This window comes from Solanum tuberosum, unplaced genomic scaffold (genome assembly GCF_000226075.1).
Source record: "Solanum tuberosum cultivar DM 1-3 516 R44 unplaced genomic scaffold, SolTub_3.0 scf00290, whole genome shotgun sequence".
Taxonomy (NCBI): Eukaryota; Viridiplantae; Streptophyta; class Magnoliopsida; order Solanales; family Solanaceae; genus Solanum; species Solanum tuberosum.
Window position 1 is genome coordinate 311,793 of NW_006239226.1, and position 20,574 is coordinate 332,366.

General features: G+C 32.6%; 2 protein-coding genes across 3 annotated transcripts; both read right to left on the minus strand.

Annotated features, from left to right (window-relative positions):
- Window positions 1-5,348: 5,348 nt before the first annotated feature.
- Window positions 5,349-12,311, minus strand: LOC102582455 (putative ER lumen protein-retaining receptor C28H8.4). Its single transcript, XM_006359583.2, has 6 exons — window positions 11,934-12,311; window positions 9,086-9,285; window positions 6,591-6,731; window positions 6,382-6,462; window positions 5,838-5,962; window positions 5,349-5,737 (listed from the first exon to the last, which is right to left on the minus strand). Exons 1-6 carry the CDS (start codon window positions 12,154-12,156, stop codon window positions 5,689-5,691), a joined length of 819 nt encoding a protein of 272 aa, XP_006359645.1. The 5' UTR covers window positions 12,157-12,311; the 3' UTR covers window positions 5,349-5,688.
- A 402-nt stretch (window positions 12,312-12,713) lies between these two features.
- On the minus strand, window positions 12,714-17,723 carry LOC102582797 (probable alkaline/neutral invertase B). Of its 2 annotated transcripts, none has more exons than XM_006359584.2 (5): window positions 17,570-17,723; window positions 16,166-16,637; window positions 14,779-15,210; window positions 13,637-14,195; window positions 12,714-13,318 (listed from the first exon to the last, which is right to left on the minus strand). In XM_006359584.2, the coding sequence occupies exons 2-5, from the start codon at window positions 16,589-16,591 to the stop codon at window positions 13,029-13,031; spliced, it is 1,707 nt and encodes a 568-aa protein (XP_006359646.1). In that variant the 5' UTR covers window positions 16,592-16,637; window positions 17,570-17,723; the 3' UTR covers window positions 12,714-13,028. The 2 variants fall into 2 exon arrangements, with proteins under 2 accessions (XP_006359646.1, XP_015170008.1); XM_015314522.1 differs by lacking the exon at window positions 17,570-17,723 and adding an exon at window positions 17,449-17,541.
- Between the last annotated feature and the right edge of the window lie 2,851 nt (window positions 17,724-20,574).

The window sequence follows — 20,574 nt, forward strand, 5'->3', positions numbered from 1 at the left end:
TATATATATATATATATATATATATATAATTCAAGTTAAAGATAATAAGAAGCTGATTTCTTACTCAACCCTTTACCTTTGGCAAATGTTGATTTTTTATTTTTGTCTTTAAAATAAGTTGTTTTTTATTTCCTGCGCTTAGAAATTGAATTTTCCAATGGAGTATACATTTTTTTTAAACACGAAACATAACTTGTAAGATGATATAATAAAATAAATAAATTTACATCCGTTAAAAAAATTATTTGACCTGAGACCGATCCAGAAATACTATTTAAACTTGAGAAAATTTCATAAAAAACATAACTTGAAAGATGATATAATAAAATAAATAAATTTATATCGGCTAAAAAAATTATTTGACCTGAAACCGATCTAGAGATACTATTTAAACATGAGAAAATTTCAAAAACAGTTAACTTTAAAAAGAAAATTAGTCTCTTTAACTAATATTTTTCTAATTACAATTTATAGTTATAGTTTAATGTGCTATTTGATTCATTAAATATATTTCACTTCTAAAATTTGTAGGTATACAAATAAATTAAAAGGTAATATACGTAGACATTGAAATTTTGCGGACTCTACAAGATGTGTTCAATTCGAATTGGGACTCTAGAAGGCGTGTTCAGTTTCAATTAGAATTTTTAGAGGCTACTCAACCCTAAACCCCAGTATATGCCTATATAAATAGTACTAAATTCCCTCAAAAGGCATATCAAAAAATCCCATAAACTCTTGGATATTTTTAAAGATCAAGATCTCGAATATTCCACAAAAGTCATGGAATATTCATATAAAGCTCAAATCTAAATCATCCTAGCTAGTTCGAGAAATACGCCACTAACGGCCCTCGAATGATAGATAAATCTTAGGAGAGTAGAATCAAGGGAGGAACAGAATTGTACCCACATATTTATCAATAAAGTTATGTTTCTTCAGATTTTATTTGTGTGGTTTATTTATTTTTCATATGTTTAAAATTTATTGCAAACAATGTGTTAGCCACGAAACAAATTTTTATAAACTATTTTTTTTTGCAGGAATCATGCACAATATCTTTTGTCCTAATCATCTTTTATCGATAGGACTCTTCAAGCTTTAAACTTCATCGTTAAACCACAATATGTAAAAAGTTCGATTCAAAATTCACGAATCAATTTCAATATAAGTTAAGGTGCAGTGTGAAGACTAACAATTTTTAAAAATAAATAATAAATCCTAATCAATATCTCCACGAGGAGTCAATTAATACTTCTGAGTCAGAAATTATCCAGTATGAATAAGTTAAAAACAATAAAATATTACTAGTATATTATACATTGAATCATGTTGACTATTTTGTGTATTTACTTCATTTTTTTAAATATATTTCAATTTATATCTTAACTGACTCCACTATTTATATTACGAAAAAAGGGTATCTATCTTAATCTTAGCACACAGCTAATAAAGCTATAATATGACCACAAAAGAGTTCCATTTTTATAAGAAAACGCGTTTGGACCAGTGGTTGAAGTTTATCAAATTAAAAGCATTAATGTGTATATGGAACAATTATTTAGGATTTTGGGAATTGTGCCATCACAAAAACTTGTAAAGTAGCATAAGAGTGAAAAAGATAAGATAATGATTTTAGAAGTCAAAAGCAAACATCCTGTAGCATTCAACAACCTCCAACGAAGGGTATGGTACGATATTAAAAATTTTAAATTTAAATTTTATCCTCCTCAAATTCTACTAATTTAATTACATTAAATATGTTATTATTCAAAAACATTAATCTATTATGATCATATCAAATTGATTTAATACTTTTCAAATTCAATTTTGATATTTTACGCAACAAGATAAAAAGTAGGAAAAATTACAGAAATTCCATTTTTTAGTTTACTTATTACCATTATCCCTTATAAGTTTTACAAATTTCCAAAATCCCTCATTTTCGCGCATCAGATTAGTGTATCTCGCGCATCAGATTAATGTATCAGCGCTTATATTATTGTATCTCGCGCATCAGATTAGTGTATCATGTATAAAATGTAATATATCTTACTTAACGATTAATGTATCTCGCGCATCAGATTAATGCATCAGTGTCTATTATTATTGTATCCGTTTGAGGAATTTCTGTAATTATAAACTTTTAAATGATAAATTGTAATTTTGTCTTAAAAGTATGTGATTTCTGTAATTTGCCGAAAAAAGTATAATAGTTTGTTAGATTTCGATATACATATAATTTAATTATACCATAATAACACTTTAAATATGTAGAATTTATTTTTTTATTAAAAAAAAGTACAAACAATTATATTCATTAATTACTTATACAAAAATTTCAATCAGATAAAATAATCAAAATTTTAATGTTTTGTAGTATATAAATTATATACTTTATTACTATAATATTCAGCATATATCTACCACTAGACATCGGAGCCCTAGCTAGCACGGCCCAATATGCATCATTGTTTGTTTCAATTTATGTGACAAAGACAAAATTAAAGAGTTAATTAAACTTTAATATTAATTTAAAATAGTTTAAATTTTAATTATTGCTAACTATGGTAAAAAAATTTTTATGTCTTTTAACATTCTAAATTGCTAATTATTGTTGTATGATTTGTAATATATTTTACGCAATTTTCAAATAATAAAAGTTATTTCTTCTTTCTCAATTTATGTGGTATTAATAAAAATTCGAGATTCAATCAATTTTTTTTGTCTTTAAAATATTCTATTGTTAATTACTGTAAATTATTGTACTTTCTAAGTAATTTTCAAATAATATATATTATTTCATTTGTCCAATTTATGTCTCACCGATAAAATTTAAAGAGTTAATCAGATCTTTTACATATTTTTATATCTTTTGAATATTTAAGTAAATAATTATGTGATTTATAATATTTTATACAATTATTTTTAAAAAATTAAACAACAAACAAAACGAATTCATCATAGGAAAATTACCAAAACATCCTTCAATACATCAAATATGGGTCCCACTTTTGTTTAAAAAAATATGCATATTGGGAGAATATTTTTGTCCAAAGTGGAAATAGAATAAGTATAAAGCATTAAAGTCTTCTAAAATTTTAAATTGTTAATTCTTATTGTATGATTTGTAATACTTTTACGCCATTTTCAAATAATAGAGGTCATTTCTTCTTTCTCAATTTATGTAGTACTAAAAAAAATTTGAAATTCAATCAATTTTTTTTGTCTTTGAAATATTTCTACTGTTAATTACTGTAATTCATAGTACTTTCTAAGAAATTTTTAAATAATATATATTATTTCATTTGTCCCAATTTATGTGTCACCGGTAAAATTTGAAGAGTCAATCAGATCTTTTATATATTTTTATATCTTTTAAATATTTAAGTAATTAATTATCGTGATTTATAATATTTTATACAATTATTTAGTATAGTAAAATAAATTTAAAAGAAACAAACAAAACGAATTCATCATAGGAAATTACCAAAGCATCCTTCAATACATCAATAATGGGTCCCACTTTTTGTTTTTAAGAAATTGCACATTCGAAGGATATTTTTGTCGAAAGTGGAAATATTGTGTAAAAAATGTGTATTTATTGTGATTTTGAATGTTTTGTGGGGTAATAGGACGCACACAAAGTTAAGGTGTCTTTTTGAAAATCTGGGACAACTTCAAGTATCACTTAATGTTTTTTCTCAAAATTTAATTTACTTTCGTAAACTATGTGTCAGATCAAAATCATATTAACAAATTCAAAAGAAATGAGTAATAAATAGCTCATACAATGACATATTTATTATTTAAAAGAAGTACTCATTTTAATTGAAAGCTAACAAAATAGTTACAATGTAATTAAATACTATAAAAATCTTTGTATGGTAGCTTATTATATATAGATATCATTCTCATCCCCTAACAACAACAATTATGAATGCTACTTGTTTTTTTTTTTTGTGGTGTAATGTGATTACTATGAATGAGTTAAGCCAACAGCTAGCATCGTGTGTGCACGACAGCTGTTTGTATTCTGGAGCTCTCCTTTTCCTTTCTGTACAAATATTTATATTCCATTTTAATTTGAAACTTCTGGACGCACTAATAACAAAAAATGATAGCAAGCCAACAAAATGAAAGAAAAGGAAAAAGGACAACAATGAAAATGAAATTTTTATTTTTTACTTCAATAATACTCTACTGTCACTTTCATCTTCACATCGCACATTTAAAACCATATTCGGATAGATACATATACGATCAGGTAACTTTTTAATGATGTACCACACAATGGTAATTAAATAGTACTACTAGTAACTTATTGGCTTAAGAATAAAAAGTCTAACTTAAGTCGAATATCTTTTGAACCCAGTTTTCACCTTCACGAGATAGGGATCTCACTTGTGTATGTTGTTAGTTATTACGATAATAAGAATAACAACATACCGAATTCAGTCCCACAAATAGTCTGAGGATGGTATAGGGTATGTTGTTGTTCAAGAAAAAAGTCTTAGCAAAACAACTTTCTCATCAATACAATATATGTAAAATGATTTCTTCTGTTTTAAAAGCACTATAATTTTTTTTTTAAAATCATAAAACAATATCTGTCCACTTGGCAGCTATGTAACTTTGATTATCCTCCCTTTTTCTTAGCTTTAGAAAGAAATGACAAAGATAAAGCAAAAGCTGCTTGCCTAATCAAATGACTCTGTATTAGTGGAAATATATCTGAAAATAGGTTACATACTATAGAGCCAAAGTCCAAAGACACATTTGGTTAAAAAGAAGTTTGGTCAGCAAACAGGCAATGTGCGAAGGTAGGAATACCAAAGTCTAAACAAGCTAGGAGGCGCAAGGGGTTCATCCTCCTTAACGTCTTGCTTCTTTCTGTTTTTGAATTCCTTGGAAATTTCTGGCTCCTCTGCTACTAATCTCTTTTTAGTAGTATCACTATTACTTTAGTATATGAATAATGTTTTTTTTTACTTTGTTTTATTGTTAATTGTTGCTTCATTGGTTGTCTATATTGCCTCTTTGCTACGAGTTTTTTTACTTACTGCTTTGATATTGCTACTTTGTTGTTATATTATTAGGTTTCATTAGTTGTTCTTTTACCTCAAAAAGGTAGGGGTAAGATCTACATAAATCCTACCCTCCCATGTAATTTAATGTTGTTGAAAATTTCTCACCAGTGCACACCATATTCAACAACGTTGCAATATCTCTGTGGTGGAAGTGAAATGATGATCTGTTATTGCAGATTTCACTCAGAAAACTTGTGTTGCGAGTTCATCCCACTATGACAGAAACGAACAAGTTATGCCCCTGTTACATGACCATCCTGAAAGGGAAAGGGCGACGGGAGGGGTACATTCAGGGATAGTTATGTCAGAATCATTTATCATTCATGTGGTACATTAGTACATAAGTACAAAAATGAGTACATATCCAAAAGCCATATGTTAGTGCTAACTGCTAAATAAAGTAAAATAGTCTATCATAGCAAGAAAATCTACTGCTTATATATTTAAAATAGTGCTAACTTCACAAAAGGCGCATGCCTGATTTTGCGCCTGAAGGGTCCTAGACAAGAGCTGGGACCTTCTAGAGAAACCCAAGATAACCAAAAGAAAAGTGACAAACGAATGTGAAATTTCTGTCCATAACTATCACAATCATCAGTTACACGACCCCAGAAGGAAGACGCATTACCAGCTGTCCACCGAAAACACTGCAATAAATAAGAAAATGTAAAAGGTCATAGTCAATACAGAATGATGAGGAATGGCAGAGGATAAGAAACAGATGGACATGAGAGAAGCATATTTTACCTTTTAACATAGTAGTAACAGAAGTCTGCTAGGATAAAGGTTTGAACTATTTCAGATATCAAAACCATAGAAGGCCATAGACCATGACCCAATGCTACCAGCAGATGGCCGCGACTGTCCAAAACCTGTCACAAAGCAACCAAAAAATCACAAGGTTGTTTGAGCTAAATAACATGCTAACAAAATCCAAATATGTGAAAATTTGCCCAACCAATACATCAAACATCTTGATCAACCAATTAAAGAAATAATTGAACATCCCTAATTGAATTCCACATAACATAGTGAGTACTTGGTATGTGATCACAATGCAACTCCTTGCCTGCCCAACTAATGGTATTCCATACAGTACAACTTGGCCAGCCAACAAGGAACATGAAATCATAACATCATATCAGCTCGTTAATTGTTCGTCAAAAAACCATGTTGGGTTAAATCATAAAATGTGGCATCCCTACAGGAACTATGAATGACATTCAAATAAAGTTATCTGAAGAGTTTTAAAATCCAATTACTACAAGAACTGCGAATTTGCAAACCAAACCTGGAGAACCCAGTGAGCGCAGCTTAAGAACCTTGCAACACCCAATGCAAATACATAATGAGCTGTGAATGGTTCAACTATCTGTGTACAAAACAACAAAGAGGTGGTCAAAGGCAAGTAAAGGCAGTTCTCACACCGCACAAAAATAATGAGGGAGAGGGAGGGGGTTGAGAAGTCTGCATTTCATAACCGATAGCATGCAATTATACCTTAGTGTTTTGCATGACACGAAGTTGAGGTAGCACAGAAACTGCCTCCAAGTAAACACAGAACGCCCAGAAGACTCTATTGACGAAGAGATGTGATGTAGATGGATGAATTAGTAAAGCTAAGGCAGCACAAGGGATCACCTGCAGAAAACGGAAAAAAGAACAGATGCTTTCTTCTCAAAATGAAAAGAGAAAAAATTGTGCAGAGGGTAGCATCACAAGAGTCATGCAAACAAAATTACAACAAAAACAAAGAGAAATAATGACACCAGCTGCTTGAAAGAACCAAAGACATTTCACATTCTTCGATAAAACTGAAAGCCACTCTGACTCCATTCAGAGTCCAGAGAAAATTCTATGAAAATGAAAGATTCTAGCCATGGCAAAATAAGAAGCCTCTCTGGTCACTTCACTAACATGCTTTTACTAAACTGCAAAATAATATATGAACAGAGTACTACTTCAAAATGCTTACAAGCAAATAAAACAGAAACTAATAACAACGCCTCAGTCCAAATGATGATGAAAAAAATTGTATTCCCTCAGTCACATTCTGTTTCACATAATTTGATTAGTTAATGAGTTTAAGTTTTCAAATTTGACTTATGAACTACACAAGTAATAGTCATCACCTCTAATAAAACTAACTGAACCATTTTCATTATCTTAAATCCCCTAAATAACACAGATCTCAATAATTAAACACAACCAAGAAACATATATTCATGCTGGTGTGGATTTTGCCTAAGAATACACCTAATGTCCTAATGTGTGCTATATATCGTATGTGACTACACATTATGTTCAAAATACTAAGACACGATACGAAAACATTATTGGATCTGTTATCTATGAAATTATGAAGATGTTAAAATGCACAAAAATCATTTTACACATCCTGAACATTGTTATGACAATATATTATAGCTTTGTTATTACAAGAATAGAAGGTTTCCTATATATCATGTGGCGAAGTTAAATGTAGACTGGAGATTTGGAGACAGACCCTAGAGTTTAAAGGCTTCAGATTGAGAAGTACTAAAACAGACGACATGGAGTGCAAGTTTAGTATTGCACTGAAGGATTGATATACAAGTCATCCTCAAGCGAGGAAACTTCAAGTATCTTGGGTCTATCATCAAAGGAAATGAGGAGATCAACGGAGACGTTACACATCGTATTGGAGTAGGGTGGATGAAATGGAGGCTCGCAGGTCCTATGCGACAAGAATGTGCCACCAAGACTTGAAGATAAATTTAGAGTGGTTGTTAAACCGACTATGGTGTACATGGTGAAGTGTTGACCAGTCAAGAACTCGCACGTTCAAAAGATGAAGGTAGCAAAGATGAGGATGCTTCGATGATGTGTGGACATACTATGAGAGACGGGATTAGGAACAAAAACATACGGGTCAAGGTGGGAGTAGCCTCCATGGAGGACAAAAATGAGGGAAGCGAGGTTAAGATGGTTCGGGCATGTGAAGAAGAGGAGCGCAAATGTCCCGGTGAGCGGCATAGGACATGTGAGTATTTTTCCTTTTTCAATATTTTCATTGTAGCGTTTTACTCTTGCATTTCTATAAATTGTTCTCAAAAGTGATTTTCTTGAGCGGAGGGTCTATCACAAACAACCTCTCTACCCACGAAGGTAGGGGTAAGGTCGGCATACACCTCACCCTCTCCAGCCCCCACGTGTGGAACTATACTAGGTATGTTGTAGAAATAGTAACAAATGTTACAAAACTGAAAACATGCAAAAGTTAATACCTGCACGATTTTCTGATATAAATTACGTAGTAGGTCAAACAACCCTTAATATGTAAACCTTTTATGCGTCAGAAAATGTTATTCTTCATTACTTGAGAGTTGGCCAAGTACATCTAGTATTGCATAAAAGAGAGTGCCTATTGCCGGCAATCCTTTTAGACTCTGGCATTCTACAGCTTTCAATAACTATCCTACTGTTTCCTGGCAACCAGTTCATATTATAAAACAATGCAGAGATTTGTATATGGAAAAAATTATTCAGAGCAAAATAACCTTGCATCTGATAACTTAATATTATTTTCATATAATCAAAAGAATTAACAATTATGAAAAAGTCGTGCAAAAACCACTAGCAACATATTTTATGCAGAAAAAAACAAATAAGTCAAACAGTGAAACAAAAGACACCAAATCAATATTTGGAAATAGCATTGCAAGGGACGAGACCAGAGCATGATACCATTAGTTGTGCATAATACACTTATACTTTTGAATTGCTTAAACCAATCAATAGACCTTTATATCAATAAAATGACTTCTGAAGTCCAAATAACTCAAATTAGCCTCATTACTTACATGTAATATCCATGAGCACACATACATATACAAACTATAAACATAACAAGATATTTCTTGGAGATGAAAATACCAAATGAGAAACTAGCCTCAACTATGTACAACTCAAGAAGAAAACTAGAAAAAGGTATACATAAGTTGTTTGTGACTTACCACGTAATAGATTAAAAAATTGTCTTTGTCCTCCATGTAACTTGATCTAAGATTAAACCGGATCATATAAATAACCCACAAGGTCGTAGCTAACGTAGCTAAATCAAGTAAGGTGTGTATATCATATTCCATGACAAAACTGCAATACAGTCTAACAGCCAAAAACATAGCAGTGAGCTCCTGGGATTTGAGTGAAAGACCTGCAATGATATACATCAGAGTTAATCAGAACAAACTGAGGCATAGGATTGAAACAGAAATAAAAGGCCAAGGTCCCTAATAAATGTTTCAGTTTCCACATTGAAATCAAGAAAATGAAAATTTTGTATCTTCTAAGAAAGAAAGAGGATAGATGAGAAGAAAAAAAACTCAAAACCAAAATTTAATAGGATCCCTTAAAAATGTATAACTTGACGGGTTAGTGTGAGCTTATCCACGCAGTTACACACTCTCTGAATAGGAAACCATTTTCTGAAAGATCCTGGCTTTCGAACTTGGTGGGTCTCTGAGATCCTATCGATGACCTATGTTGAAGGGATATCTGTCACTTTTTATTTTTTGGACTAGTTTCTTCACTTAAATTCTCTCTAAAATGGTACAACAGACGGCGGCGCTGCCTACCAGCTAATTAGCTTCCAATGTATTCACTAGCATTGTTTTTATTAAAGGAATGGTAAAATGATCAAATCAATTGAAGATTAAAGTATTTCTTTCTTCCTGAAAATGTAAAAGAAACCACCCATACTCTTATAACTCAAATTGGATGACTTTTAAAGAGCTCAAAGAAAAATCTTTTGTCAATTTCAAATGATGACCTTTAACTAGCAGGGAAGTCATGAAAGAAAGTTTGACTACTGTACTCAATCTCAAGAAGGTTGTTTTACTCCTTTTTTTGTTCCAACTCAAAATATTGTCACTTTCCTGAATGAGAAATCTTTGTGCTGTTAATAACTGTGCTTGTTCAAAATCCCACACAAAGTTTCTAGCTTTACTTGGTTGGTCATTAGAAAAGCCTGCTTAACTGAACCTTTACAGAGCAGAGGTTTAGGTTTGCAGATTTTCTCAAGATGTCTGTTATGTTGACAGGATGCAGAAAACAATAAGCATCTATTCCTACATAGCAAGACAACAGTAAATCTGTATTAAATGTTCTTTGGTATTCTTGGAGTGAGCTGGTTAAGAGCCCGTTTGGATTGGCTTAAAAAAAGTAGTTTTTAAGTCAAAAATAAAAAGACAAACATAAATGACTTTTAAGTCAAAAAATAAAAAGTAAGGGAGACCTACTTTTGGTTTTTGACTTATTTTAAGTCATTTTAAACATATTTTAAGTCATTTTTGACCTTGCCAAACACTTCCTAACTTATTTTAAGTTATTTTTTATATTTGCCAAAAGTCAAAAACTGACTTATAAGTAGGTTTGACCAACTTTTAAGCCAATCCAAAAACCTCTAATACCAAAACTACTTTTCAAATGCTTAACAGTTGGAAGGGAGTGGGGGTAGACGAAACGCAGAGGAAGATTGGTGGCAATGCATCCCAGCATGCATATGGTGGACAGTGAGGAAGGAAAAAAGAACTCAAGAAATTTTGAAGATAGAAGCAGTCACATGCAGAAAATCAAGATGAAGTGCCTCAGTTTCTTCTATTTTTGGTGTAGACAAGACCTAATGGGGGATATAGATGATTTAGTAGAATTCAAAGGACAAGTGTAAAGTCAGTTGGACCCAAAATGTAAATCCCCTTCATCATCTCTGGTGATGGGTTTTTGTGATACATAAAATAGTAACCTTATCAACAAACAAACAAAAAACTGTGCTTGTTCAAATAGTAGGATCCATTCTTGTTCCAAAAAGAAGATTAAACCCATCTACTGAGTGGTCTTTAATAAAGGGAAAGCGATCCATAAACGATTAACAGCATGTTCAATGTTAAGCTATCTCCACTTTGGCTTTTACTTCCACCATCTCATATTTTACTTCTTTCCAATGGAGTTTTATTTTTATTTTTAAAACTAAGAGACTGCACATATACTAGTGTAACTCATGTTTACTATGTTAAGAGACATCATCTCTAGCAAGACCTCCAAATCTGAAGCAAGTGCTCTAGCACTTCTTTACAGTCACCTCACAGATCTAAAACTGCTAGCTACGAGAAGACATACTGCTTTACACAGCTGAGTGTACTCCTTTTGACTAATGTTTACAATGAAAAAGAAAAAAAAAACAAAGCAAGTTTTGCAACTACTTCATTTTAACCTACAACAGTGATTGCACTCTTTAAGAACAAGGCACCGAAAGGCAAAGTTGATAAAATTTACTGGTGGATCATACAATTCACTAGTCACATTAAAAATACTACAAAATCAACACCACTCAATAAAATTTAAAATGTATCTCTTAACCAAAAAGGGGCATAGCATATGACTACAGCAGACAAGATTCCCCAACCCCTTTTCAACACAATCCTACTCTTCAAACCTAAGAAAAAAGTAATTTTAAAAAACAATGCAATCAATCGTGAAAAAATCTGCTCTAGAGGTCCATAACAATACAATATCTAGTAATAACCCTTCTACTATTTCTTCACTTCAAATTTCGAATCCAATAAACAAAACCCTAGAATTCATCAGTAGCTGAACCAAAAAACCTCTAATCTACGAAGTTCGCATATTTTTTCCGTAAAACATATTGTCTCTACCCTAAATGACCAATCAATAAACCTAACAAAACCAATCTACTACTTAGATCTTCCGAAATTCAGGTCAAAGAAGCAATCTTTTCTAATTCATCCGTTCAATAAACAATAAAAAGAAGGCTTCTTTTTGAAGAAATTGAGGTAAATAAATTACCGGCACAAGTTTTTTCTTTCATGAGCTTGTAGATGAGAACGGAGATTCCAATTGAATGAACAGCTTCAGCGGCGACGAAAAGATTATCGTGATCGTGGACGATGGCGCGTAGCAACACCAACGCCGCCATACCGGTAATGACGGCCAGAAAAGCCTTGACCTTTGGCGGTTGCCGGCGGACCCATGTCGACACGACTTGGATCGGCCTCCTTGTCGTCCTCATACTGATTTTTCTCGATTTGTGGATTTACCCGAAATTCGACGATGAAATCTAAGATTGAAATATTGGAACTTCAAAATGAAAAAAATAGCACTAGTAATTTAGGAATCCTGTTTGGAGTTGGACTGGGACACCACTAACTATGCACCTACCTACCTTGTGGTTGGATATATTTATTTATATTTTTCTTTAATTATGCCTTGTGAAGTAGTATATACTTCTTGGACCAATATTATTATGTGATTTAGCAATTGTAATTCTAAAATTACAGCATTATTTATCCCTATAATTAAATGTCTCAATATATAATAGATCTTTCAAATAAAATCTTATTTTTCTAAAATATGGCAAACTTTTTGAAGGTTACGTTAATATGATGAGGCCATGGGGTGTAATCTGGCCTTTCAGATTTTTTAAATATCAAATTAAATTATTTGTTACCACTAAATTAACGCTCTTTGTGAACATAATTCTAGAGTTTTCTTCACCACTGAATAAACTCTTTGGGAACATAGTCTTACCATTTGAATCTGAATTGCCTCTAGGAACGAACAACATGAATATGATGGTACCGACACAAGAGTATCAACAGGTGGTTGCAAAATCATAAGGTTGCAAATGCAGCTAAACTGAGTTCAAGAAACAAGATAGCAAGTTTGGATAAACAGAAACTAATAGCAATTCCAGGTAAAAAAAGAAAGAATCAGACTAACCAAATCTGACTACACATTCTATACTAATTCTTACAAGAACCTTGTTAGTTCTACTCCTCTTTCTTCTTCTTCTTTTTTGCTGGACCTGGGGACTTCAATTGTATTTCCCCCACATTCTGGTAAGCTAGAAACAACTTCTGAATGTCAGGTAAAATGTATTAATCAAAACGAAGCTGATCTTTTCAAGACAGGTTTCAGCTGCTTGTCCTCCTCAAGTGAAATCATTCCCAGATGGGATGGGTCTTCAAGCATCATCTTTGCCACCAAATAACCAGCAATTGACCATGTTTGGTATTTACGAGCTTGCTTGCCAATGAATCGGCCAAGTTTTCCATCATAATATTCAGGCCACCCATCCTTGGACAAGCGTTGTTCAGCAACTTCAATGGCACGCCTTGCAAGCTGAGGTCTCCCCGTCTTGATACATGCTGCTGTGAGGAGCCATAGAAGCACTGTAGCCAGAGACAATCAAATATGAGAGGGACCTACACACTTCTTTTTATCATAATAGGCCATACAACGAAAACCACAATTATAAAATACTATACATGGGCTGAGCGGCACACATTCATGACAAAATCTTTCTGTCAATGATGTTTCTAGAGAATTTAATACCCAGTTTTAGGAAGTTTCTGAAGTCCATGGGCTTGTTTTGTTAAGAACTAAGAGTGATTCAATATCCCAAACAAATTATGTAGATCAATCAGTTCATCCCTATTATATTCCAAAATTCAGTTAAAACCATGGAACAAAACAAGTTAAATAAGTACCTGGCCATGATCCCCCATTGTGATAGCTCCATCTAGTGTTTTTTGGGTCGCATCCTGTTACAATCCGCCACTCATGACCCTCTATAGCCGGATAACAAACCTTCAAGGGCATCTCTCCTACCAATTCGTGCCAGCGTGACTCAATAAGTTCCATGATCTTGGTTGCCTGTTCGGGGGTTGCTAAGCTTGATAAAATTGCAATACAGTTGCCTAAGCAAAACCAACGGAAATCCATGTTTGAAGGACCAACATTTCCAAGGAAATAACCACCAGAAACTGGCATGAAATCAAAAATCCATTCTGGAAGAGAATCAGGCATGACATTAAACTTGTTGACTGCTGTGTGGGAATATTCTTCAGTTTTATATCGGTAAATGTCATTAAGTTGCTTTAAATCGAGCCAAAAATAATTTCTCATGTGGTAGCTCAACGCATGCAGTCTCTTCACAATCCGTTCTACGAACTCCTTCCCTTCAGCATCATGCTTGAGTAAAAGAAGTGCACACCTTAAAGCCATGAAGAATAGTGCTTGTATTTCTATTGGGTACCCATACACACCCTGATATGTTTGTTTACCACAAAGTAGTCAGTGAAACTGCAGAATATAAGTGCATACTTAAGCACAGAAGATACAGAAGGGCAAGTTTCTTTTAGTTGCAGCAAACACTTGCACATTATGTATTCGAATGTAAAGGTTGATATGAAAAAAGAAGAGAGATAAAGAGAGACATGTTTACAAGAAATGTTTAGGGAACTACAGAAAGAGATGCCACTTGAAAAAATTTCCACCTAATCTCAACATTTCATGCTACATGAAGAGATGTACTACAGCTATGAGAGTCCTATCTTTCTAGTAAAATAAGAGTACAATATTCAGCTTATCTCAAGTTGGTGAAACCAATTATGTCATGGCAAAAGAGCATATATTATTTGGACTCCACAATATACAAGCAGCATGTCTATGAACAATGACGATAAAAGAATATGAGTTTGAAAATATGACAACCCTATCCGAAGGGGAATTAGAGTTACTGAAATTTATAACCTCCATAAATTTTCAGTATATCAAACATATGGACACATACTGAGTATGTATATCATTTCAGAACAGTAAGAACAAGCTTAAAAAAGAAGAAACTCACCATTCTACGATCTATCATAGAGCACCCATCGGCACAAAGAAGAGTTGGAAATGTGTCAAACCCCTCTGAAAGGCATAAACTGAGTATCAAACGCATACCCTTCTGGCATTCAGGCAGCTCAGACAAGGAGGTGTCCCCTGTAGACTTTGTGTATGCACGAAGTAATATAATCCACCAAAATCCAGAATCAATAGGAGCCACTCTTCCTATTGCACTCTCACCAAAATCTGCAATTAATGTCTCGGTATTTCTAACCGGATCATGGAGTACTTTGAAACTAGCTGGCATTACACCCTCTCCCAGTTGGAACCGGTCTATCTTTTTCTCCCATGATTGAAGACGAAGAGTTTTCAAGAGGAAATTCTTTACTATTTCGGGTTCCCTGTTCATCAGAAAAGCCAGCGCACTTGGAACAAAATCTCTGACAAACACCTGAAGTTAAAGATGGCTATTACCAAACATCTTGATCATGAATAACAACCAATACAGAACTTTTGTACAACTACCTCCTCCATGTACAACAAAAAGAATCTTTTTCCATTATGTCTTTAGAAACATTTATCAACTACAAGAAAGCCAGACAAGTGCATTGACCGATGAACTTTGCAAGAATACAACTCCATTGCTCACTGACCTGACTTTCTTTCGAGTCTTCTAACAGCAAAGGAAATTATCCTGTCCAGAAATTAGTGTATCTAGAAGATAGCTAGAGTGGAGATCCCAGTAAATCAGGAGTTTGGAGTTGGGGAATACAGTGCCCAGAACACATAATTGGCATTCAATTATATCCAAATATTAACCCTTTCAATTGAACAAGGAAACTTTCATTATTATGGAAGGATAAAAGGTTAGAACTCATTAAGTGAAAGCCTACAAAAATATCTCAGAGGAATAAGTTGGCATCTCTACTCCCCTCTGAATAGTGATCTTCTGGCAATTAGCATAATTTATCAAGAGCCAAACATTGTTGACCAATAAATTTATTGCCTTGCAATGATTATAAAAGGGCACTTCGTATTTGGATCAAAAGCATAAGAGAGTAATAGTACATGGTTCCCAATGGTAAAACTAAACTGACCGGATTATTATACTACAGAATACAAATATCCCATGCACAAGTAATCAAGTATAAGCTGTTTTCTACTGTAGTACTGTTACATAGCGCAAAAATTATTCAATCAAATCAACTATAGATAAACTTTACACGAGGTAATGGTAATTCTAATTCCTATAGCAACTGCAGAGTATGTAAATGCCAAATTATGAAATCAATGATTCACACTAAGCAAGCATAAAATTCTTCCAGTGACAGAGACAAAGTTAACTACTCAATACAACAATGCACACACCATTGACAATGTAACAATTACAACATAACAGGCTTTACCTGATCATAGTTAAGCTTTTCATCTGAATTATCTAGTGCAGCAATTGTCCCAACAGGCTGTCCACGAAAGTGCACCAACGTACGCCTCAAAGAGTCCCAAGCCTCAGCAACCATAGGATGCGGCCCTTGCCCAAAAGGTGATCTGGGAGTAGTGAACTCAGATCTTTTTGATGGAGAAAATATACAATCAAAATGCTCCAAAGCACGGAAGAAATTTTCAGCTCTAGAAGGGGGATGAGGAGAGAACCCCAGTTGAGTTTCAGTAAGGGACTTCTCATCATATGAGCCTTGCCTCTCAATGTTCAAGTTTCTTGGCCTAGGTAACCTCGAGAAATCAATGTCTTCCAATTCAGTTACACTACTACATGAATCAATATTTCTTATACTACTATCATTGTTAGATACATCCCCGGAATGCGTTGACATTCTTGAAGCCTCTATGGATTTACAAACTATTCAGAGGCTCAACAATCTGCATTAAAATCACAACTCAGCACCATGCATACCGATAAAAGTTTGAATAAGGGGCATAGCTTGAAGAGACTAAACGAACCAAGAAAATCAATCATAGCCCTTTTTCTACTTTGGCCCTTTGATATCTCATTAATAAACAGTAGACGCATTAACCCAAATTAACAGACCAAGAACCTTAGATTCAACTATCAGGATTCTCTTTCTTTAATTTTTCTTTCTTCTTTCGAATAAAACAGGGGAATCATTACAACAGATGTATAAAAATCGATAACCCATATCAAAATTTCAAACGGAACGCAATCCAATGCATGCATATACTACTAAAAATCTCACAGAAAGCCACATAATGAAGAAGACAAAACACAAACTAGTTGGATGTCAATCGATTCTATAAATTTATCTCTATTATCGACTGTTTTATTACGCTCTATTTGGACCCATTTCACATATAAACAAGAAAAGTAGTGCACCTTACACTCAACTATCAAGATTCTCTTTCTTTAATTTTTTCTTTCGTCTTTCGAATCAAACAGAGGAATCATCACAACAGATGTATAAAAATCGACAACCCATATCAAAATTTCAAACGGAACCCAATCCAATGCATGCACGTACTACTAACAATCTCGCAGAAAGCTACAGAACGAAGAAGACAAAACAACTAGTTAAGGGTCGATCGATTCTATAAACTATCGATATTATCGACAATTCCACTACGCACTGTTTGAATCTATTTCACCAAAAATATAAACAAGAAATCATAAATACAATAAAGAAACCATGCTCTTGAATGGGCATTTGCAACTTACACATACGACGACCGAAACCGGATGAAAAAGCAAGAAAGAGCGTTGGCATGAATCATCAATGGCGGACAAAAAAAGTAGAAGAAAGAAAGAAATAGTAATGGGAAAGTGACAGGTTACTCACAGATGAATGGCGGAATGGATTTTGGATCGTTGCTTGTGCTACTGCGAGTCTGCATTATTTGTGTACGTACCATCCATAGCTGGGTCACGGAGAGAATGTGAACTGCCAATAATCAATTACTTATTTTCTGGCATTTGGATTTTTCCACCCTCTCTAGTCTCTACCAATATATAAAGGGGTTCGGGGTACACGAGAGTTGTGTATAAATTCTTTAAAAAAAATTAAAATAAAATTTATTAAATTCTTTTTTAAAAAATTAAAGTAAATTTAATATATTTAAAAACTACATAAAATATTTTGTAATTGCAAGTTGACATAATTAATTATTCAAAATTTTAAAGGATTGGTAAGAAATTAAATATCTACTATTGTTTTGTCTTTATTAAAGATTCTAATTTTGATTTTACATTGCAGGTGAAGATGTTAATTATAGCATTCTTGGAATCTATGTTACTTCAAATTCTCACATTTATATTGGATTATTCAAAAATAAATATTCCATATGTTTAATAATAGTTGTTCACTGTTGACTTGATACAACTTTTAAGAAACAATAAATAATAGGGATAATTTTATTATATTATCCTTTGATTTTATTAAATTTAATTTTTTGAGAAATGTGTTAGATGATAAATAGTGAAGTATTTGATAACATGGATAAAATAGACACAAAAGATAAATTATTTTTTGATTTTTTAAAATTGGACAAGTATTATTGGACAACTATTTTTAGGATAATGGACAACTATTATTGAACGGAGGAAGTATAACTTTTAAAAGATACAACGCAAATTTGACAATATGTATTACTACGTAACTTTGCAAGTAATGCCTCTCCTATAAAATATCAAACCTCATTACAAGAAAGGGCAAATATGGAAGGAAAAAAATTAAAACATTCATCTTAAACTTTGAACAATTCAATTATTCTGAACGATAAAAAAAAAATCTCAAAAATTTAATTAATATGGAATGTAGAGAGTAAGAATCTAAGCAAAGCAATCGATAGCTTGGAACAACATTGCTCTACAAATTCAAATATGTTACCAATCAGTTTGCCTAACTAGAGGTCTAAAGATGTAGCTACACTACAATTTGGTTTGATTCAAAACTTTACCAAAGAAGTTTCGTGTTCCCCAGTACTCCAGCAGTACATGATGACATGACATGTATATACATAATATAGCTAGTACTCCTTCGGTTTCTTTTTACTTAGGCTCAAATTCATTGATGGCCCCCTAAAGTTGATAATAACTTTCACTTAAACATTTTTAATTAAACTTTGTTCATTTTAGGCATCTCATGTCAGGCTCTATAGTGTGTCATTTTGACACTCGCTATTGACGTGTGAGAGGCTTATTTAGCCTATTTTATTTTATTTTTTCTCTTCTTCTTCCCCATTTTATAGTCATTATCTCTCCCATTATTTCTCAAAGCTTAAAATACTTCAATGGAGGTTAAATCTTTTGTTATAATAATTTCAATTTAAATTTCGTATTGCAAGCTCAGGTAAACCCAAAAAGAAATAAGAAATTGAACCCATATCAACAACACCCCAAATCATGTAAAATTCAACCACAATAATCCTAAAGAAAAATGTAAAAATGATTCTTCAAGTGTATCTTTGGTCACAATTGCCCACATACAACCCAACAACTCAAAATTTCATAAAATTAAAGAAAAAGAGATGCATTCTAAAAAATACAAACCATTATTGTTATATATTTGCACCTCTTAACCCTAAATCAAATGAAGAAATGTGACCGAGGGTGCAGTGAAGAAGACGGTTAAAATCCGGTAGAATATGTCTGAAAAAACCATGAAAATGAGAAATAAAACGGGGAATATGACTGTGTGGATGTTGGTGTGACGGAAAAGGCATTGAAAATGGAGGAATATGACAGTGTAGATTGTGTGGGTGTGAGTTTATGGCAGAAAAAATAAGGCCCAAAAAATAATAAAAATGGAATGGAGAAGACGACTGAGGAAGCTGTTGGGGGTGTTGCATTTTTCATTAAATTTGTGAAAATATTTTATTTAATTTTTTTTGGAAAAAAAAGACCACATGTCATTTATTCATTGGTTACTTTGTCATATATGTTAATTCTTATTTTTTTCTCTTTAATAGTGGACACGCTTGGTGTTCACACACTTGGAGTCAACATGTGCTTGAGAAAAAAATGTCAAAATGAACAAAGTTTAGTTAAAGTGTCTAAGTGAAAATTGTTGTCAATTTTAAGGGGCCATCGATGTGTTTGACCTTTACTTATCTAAATTTGACTTTTTACTTGTCATTTTTGAAAAATCAAGAGATGATGGAGTAATATTTTTTACCTATTATGTCTTCAATTTACTTAGATAATTAATATTTTTTGAAAAAGATAGAACATCTTTAATAAGTAAATTGATTTTGACATTCTAATATTAATTAATAGAAGTAAAATAATAAACTCACTATTATTTTCTTAATAGATTTATCAAGTCAAAAATTGACCAGTAAATAGGACAAGGTACTAATTTCCATCCTCCCAAAATTAAGAAAACATTGCTATGCTCTTTGCATTGGTTATTACTCCGTCTATCTCAATTTATGTGACTTACTTTCTTTTTTAGTCAGTCCCAAAAAGAATGACATATTTCTATATAAAGTAACAATTTAGTTATAAAATATTTATTTTACCCTTAATAAAATAATTTACAGTCACATAAATTTCTATCAGTCATTTTGGACCAAAAATTTTAAAAGTATTTTTTTCTTTCTTAAAATGAGACGGAAGGAGTACTATGTATGGTTCAGTCTTACGCCATGTGAGAGGTGGGGACTCTGCCAAAAAGCATGCAACTATAGCAAAAATGTTTTGTCCTAACACATGTGTCTTTTTAGGAATTCAAAACTCAAAAAAATTGAAGTAATTATTAGACTTAACTATTTACCTCCTTTTAATAATGTTTAATTTTCGAGAAACATCAAATATATAGGAATGTACGGAAAAATATTTTTAGTT

What these genes read in the sequence shown, in the direction of transcription:
- LOC102582455 (XM_006359583.2), bottom strand. Translation starts at nt 12,156, where the DNA reads ATGAGGACGACAAGGAGGCCGATCCAAGTCGTGTCGACATGGGTCCGC. An exon ending in GAAAGAAAAAACTTGTGCCG is followed by an intron (nt 9,286 to 11,933) that starts GTAATTTATTTA and finishes ATATCATTGCAG; the next exon opens with GTCTTTCACTCAAATCCCAG. An exon ending in GTGTCATGCAAAACACTAAG is followed by an intron (nt 6,463 to 6,590) that starts GTATAATTGCAT and finishes TTTTGTACACAG; the next exon opens with ATAGTTGAACCATTCACAGC.
- LOC102582797 (XM_006359584.2), bottom strand. Translation starts at nt 16,591, where the DNA reads ATGTCAACGCATTCCGGGGATGTATCTAACAATGATAGTAGTATAAGA. An exon ending in AAAAGCTTAACTATGATCAG is followed by an intron (nt 15,211 to 16,165) that starts GTAAAGCCTGTT and finishes CTTTAACTTCAG; the next exon opens with GTGTTTGTCAGAGATTTTGT. An exon ending in CTATGATAGATCGTAGAATG is followed by an intron (nt 14,196 to 14,778) that starts GTGAGTTTCTTC and finishes CAAACATATCAG; the next exon opens with GGTGTGTATGGGTACCCAAT.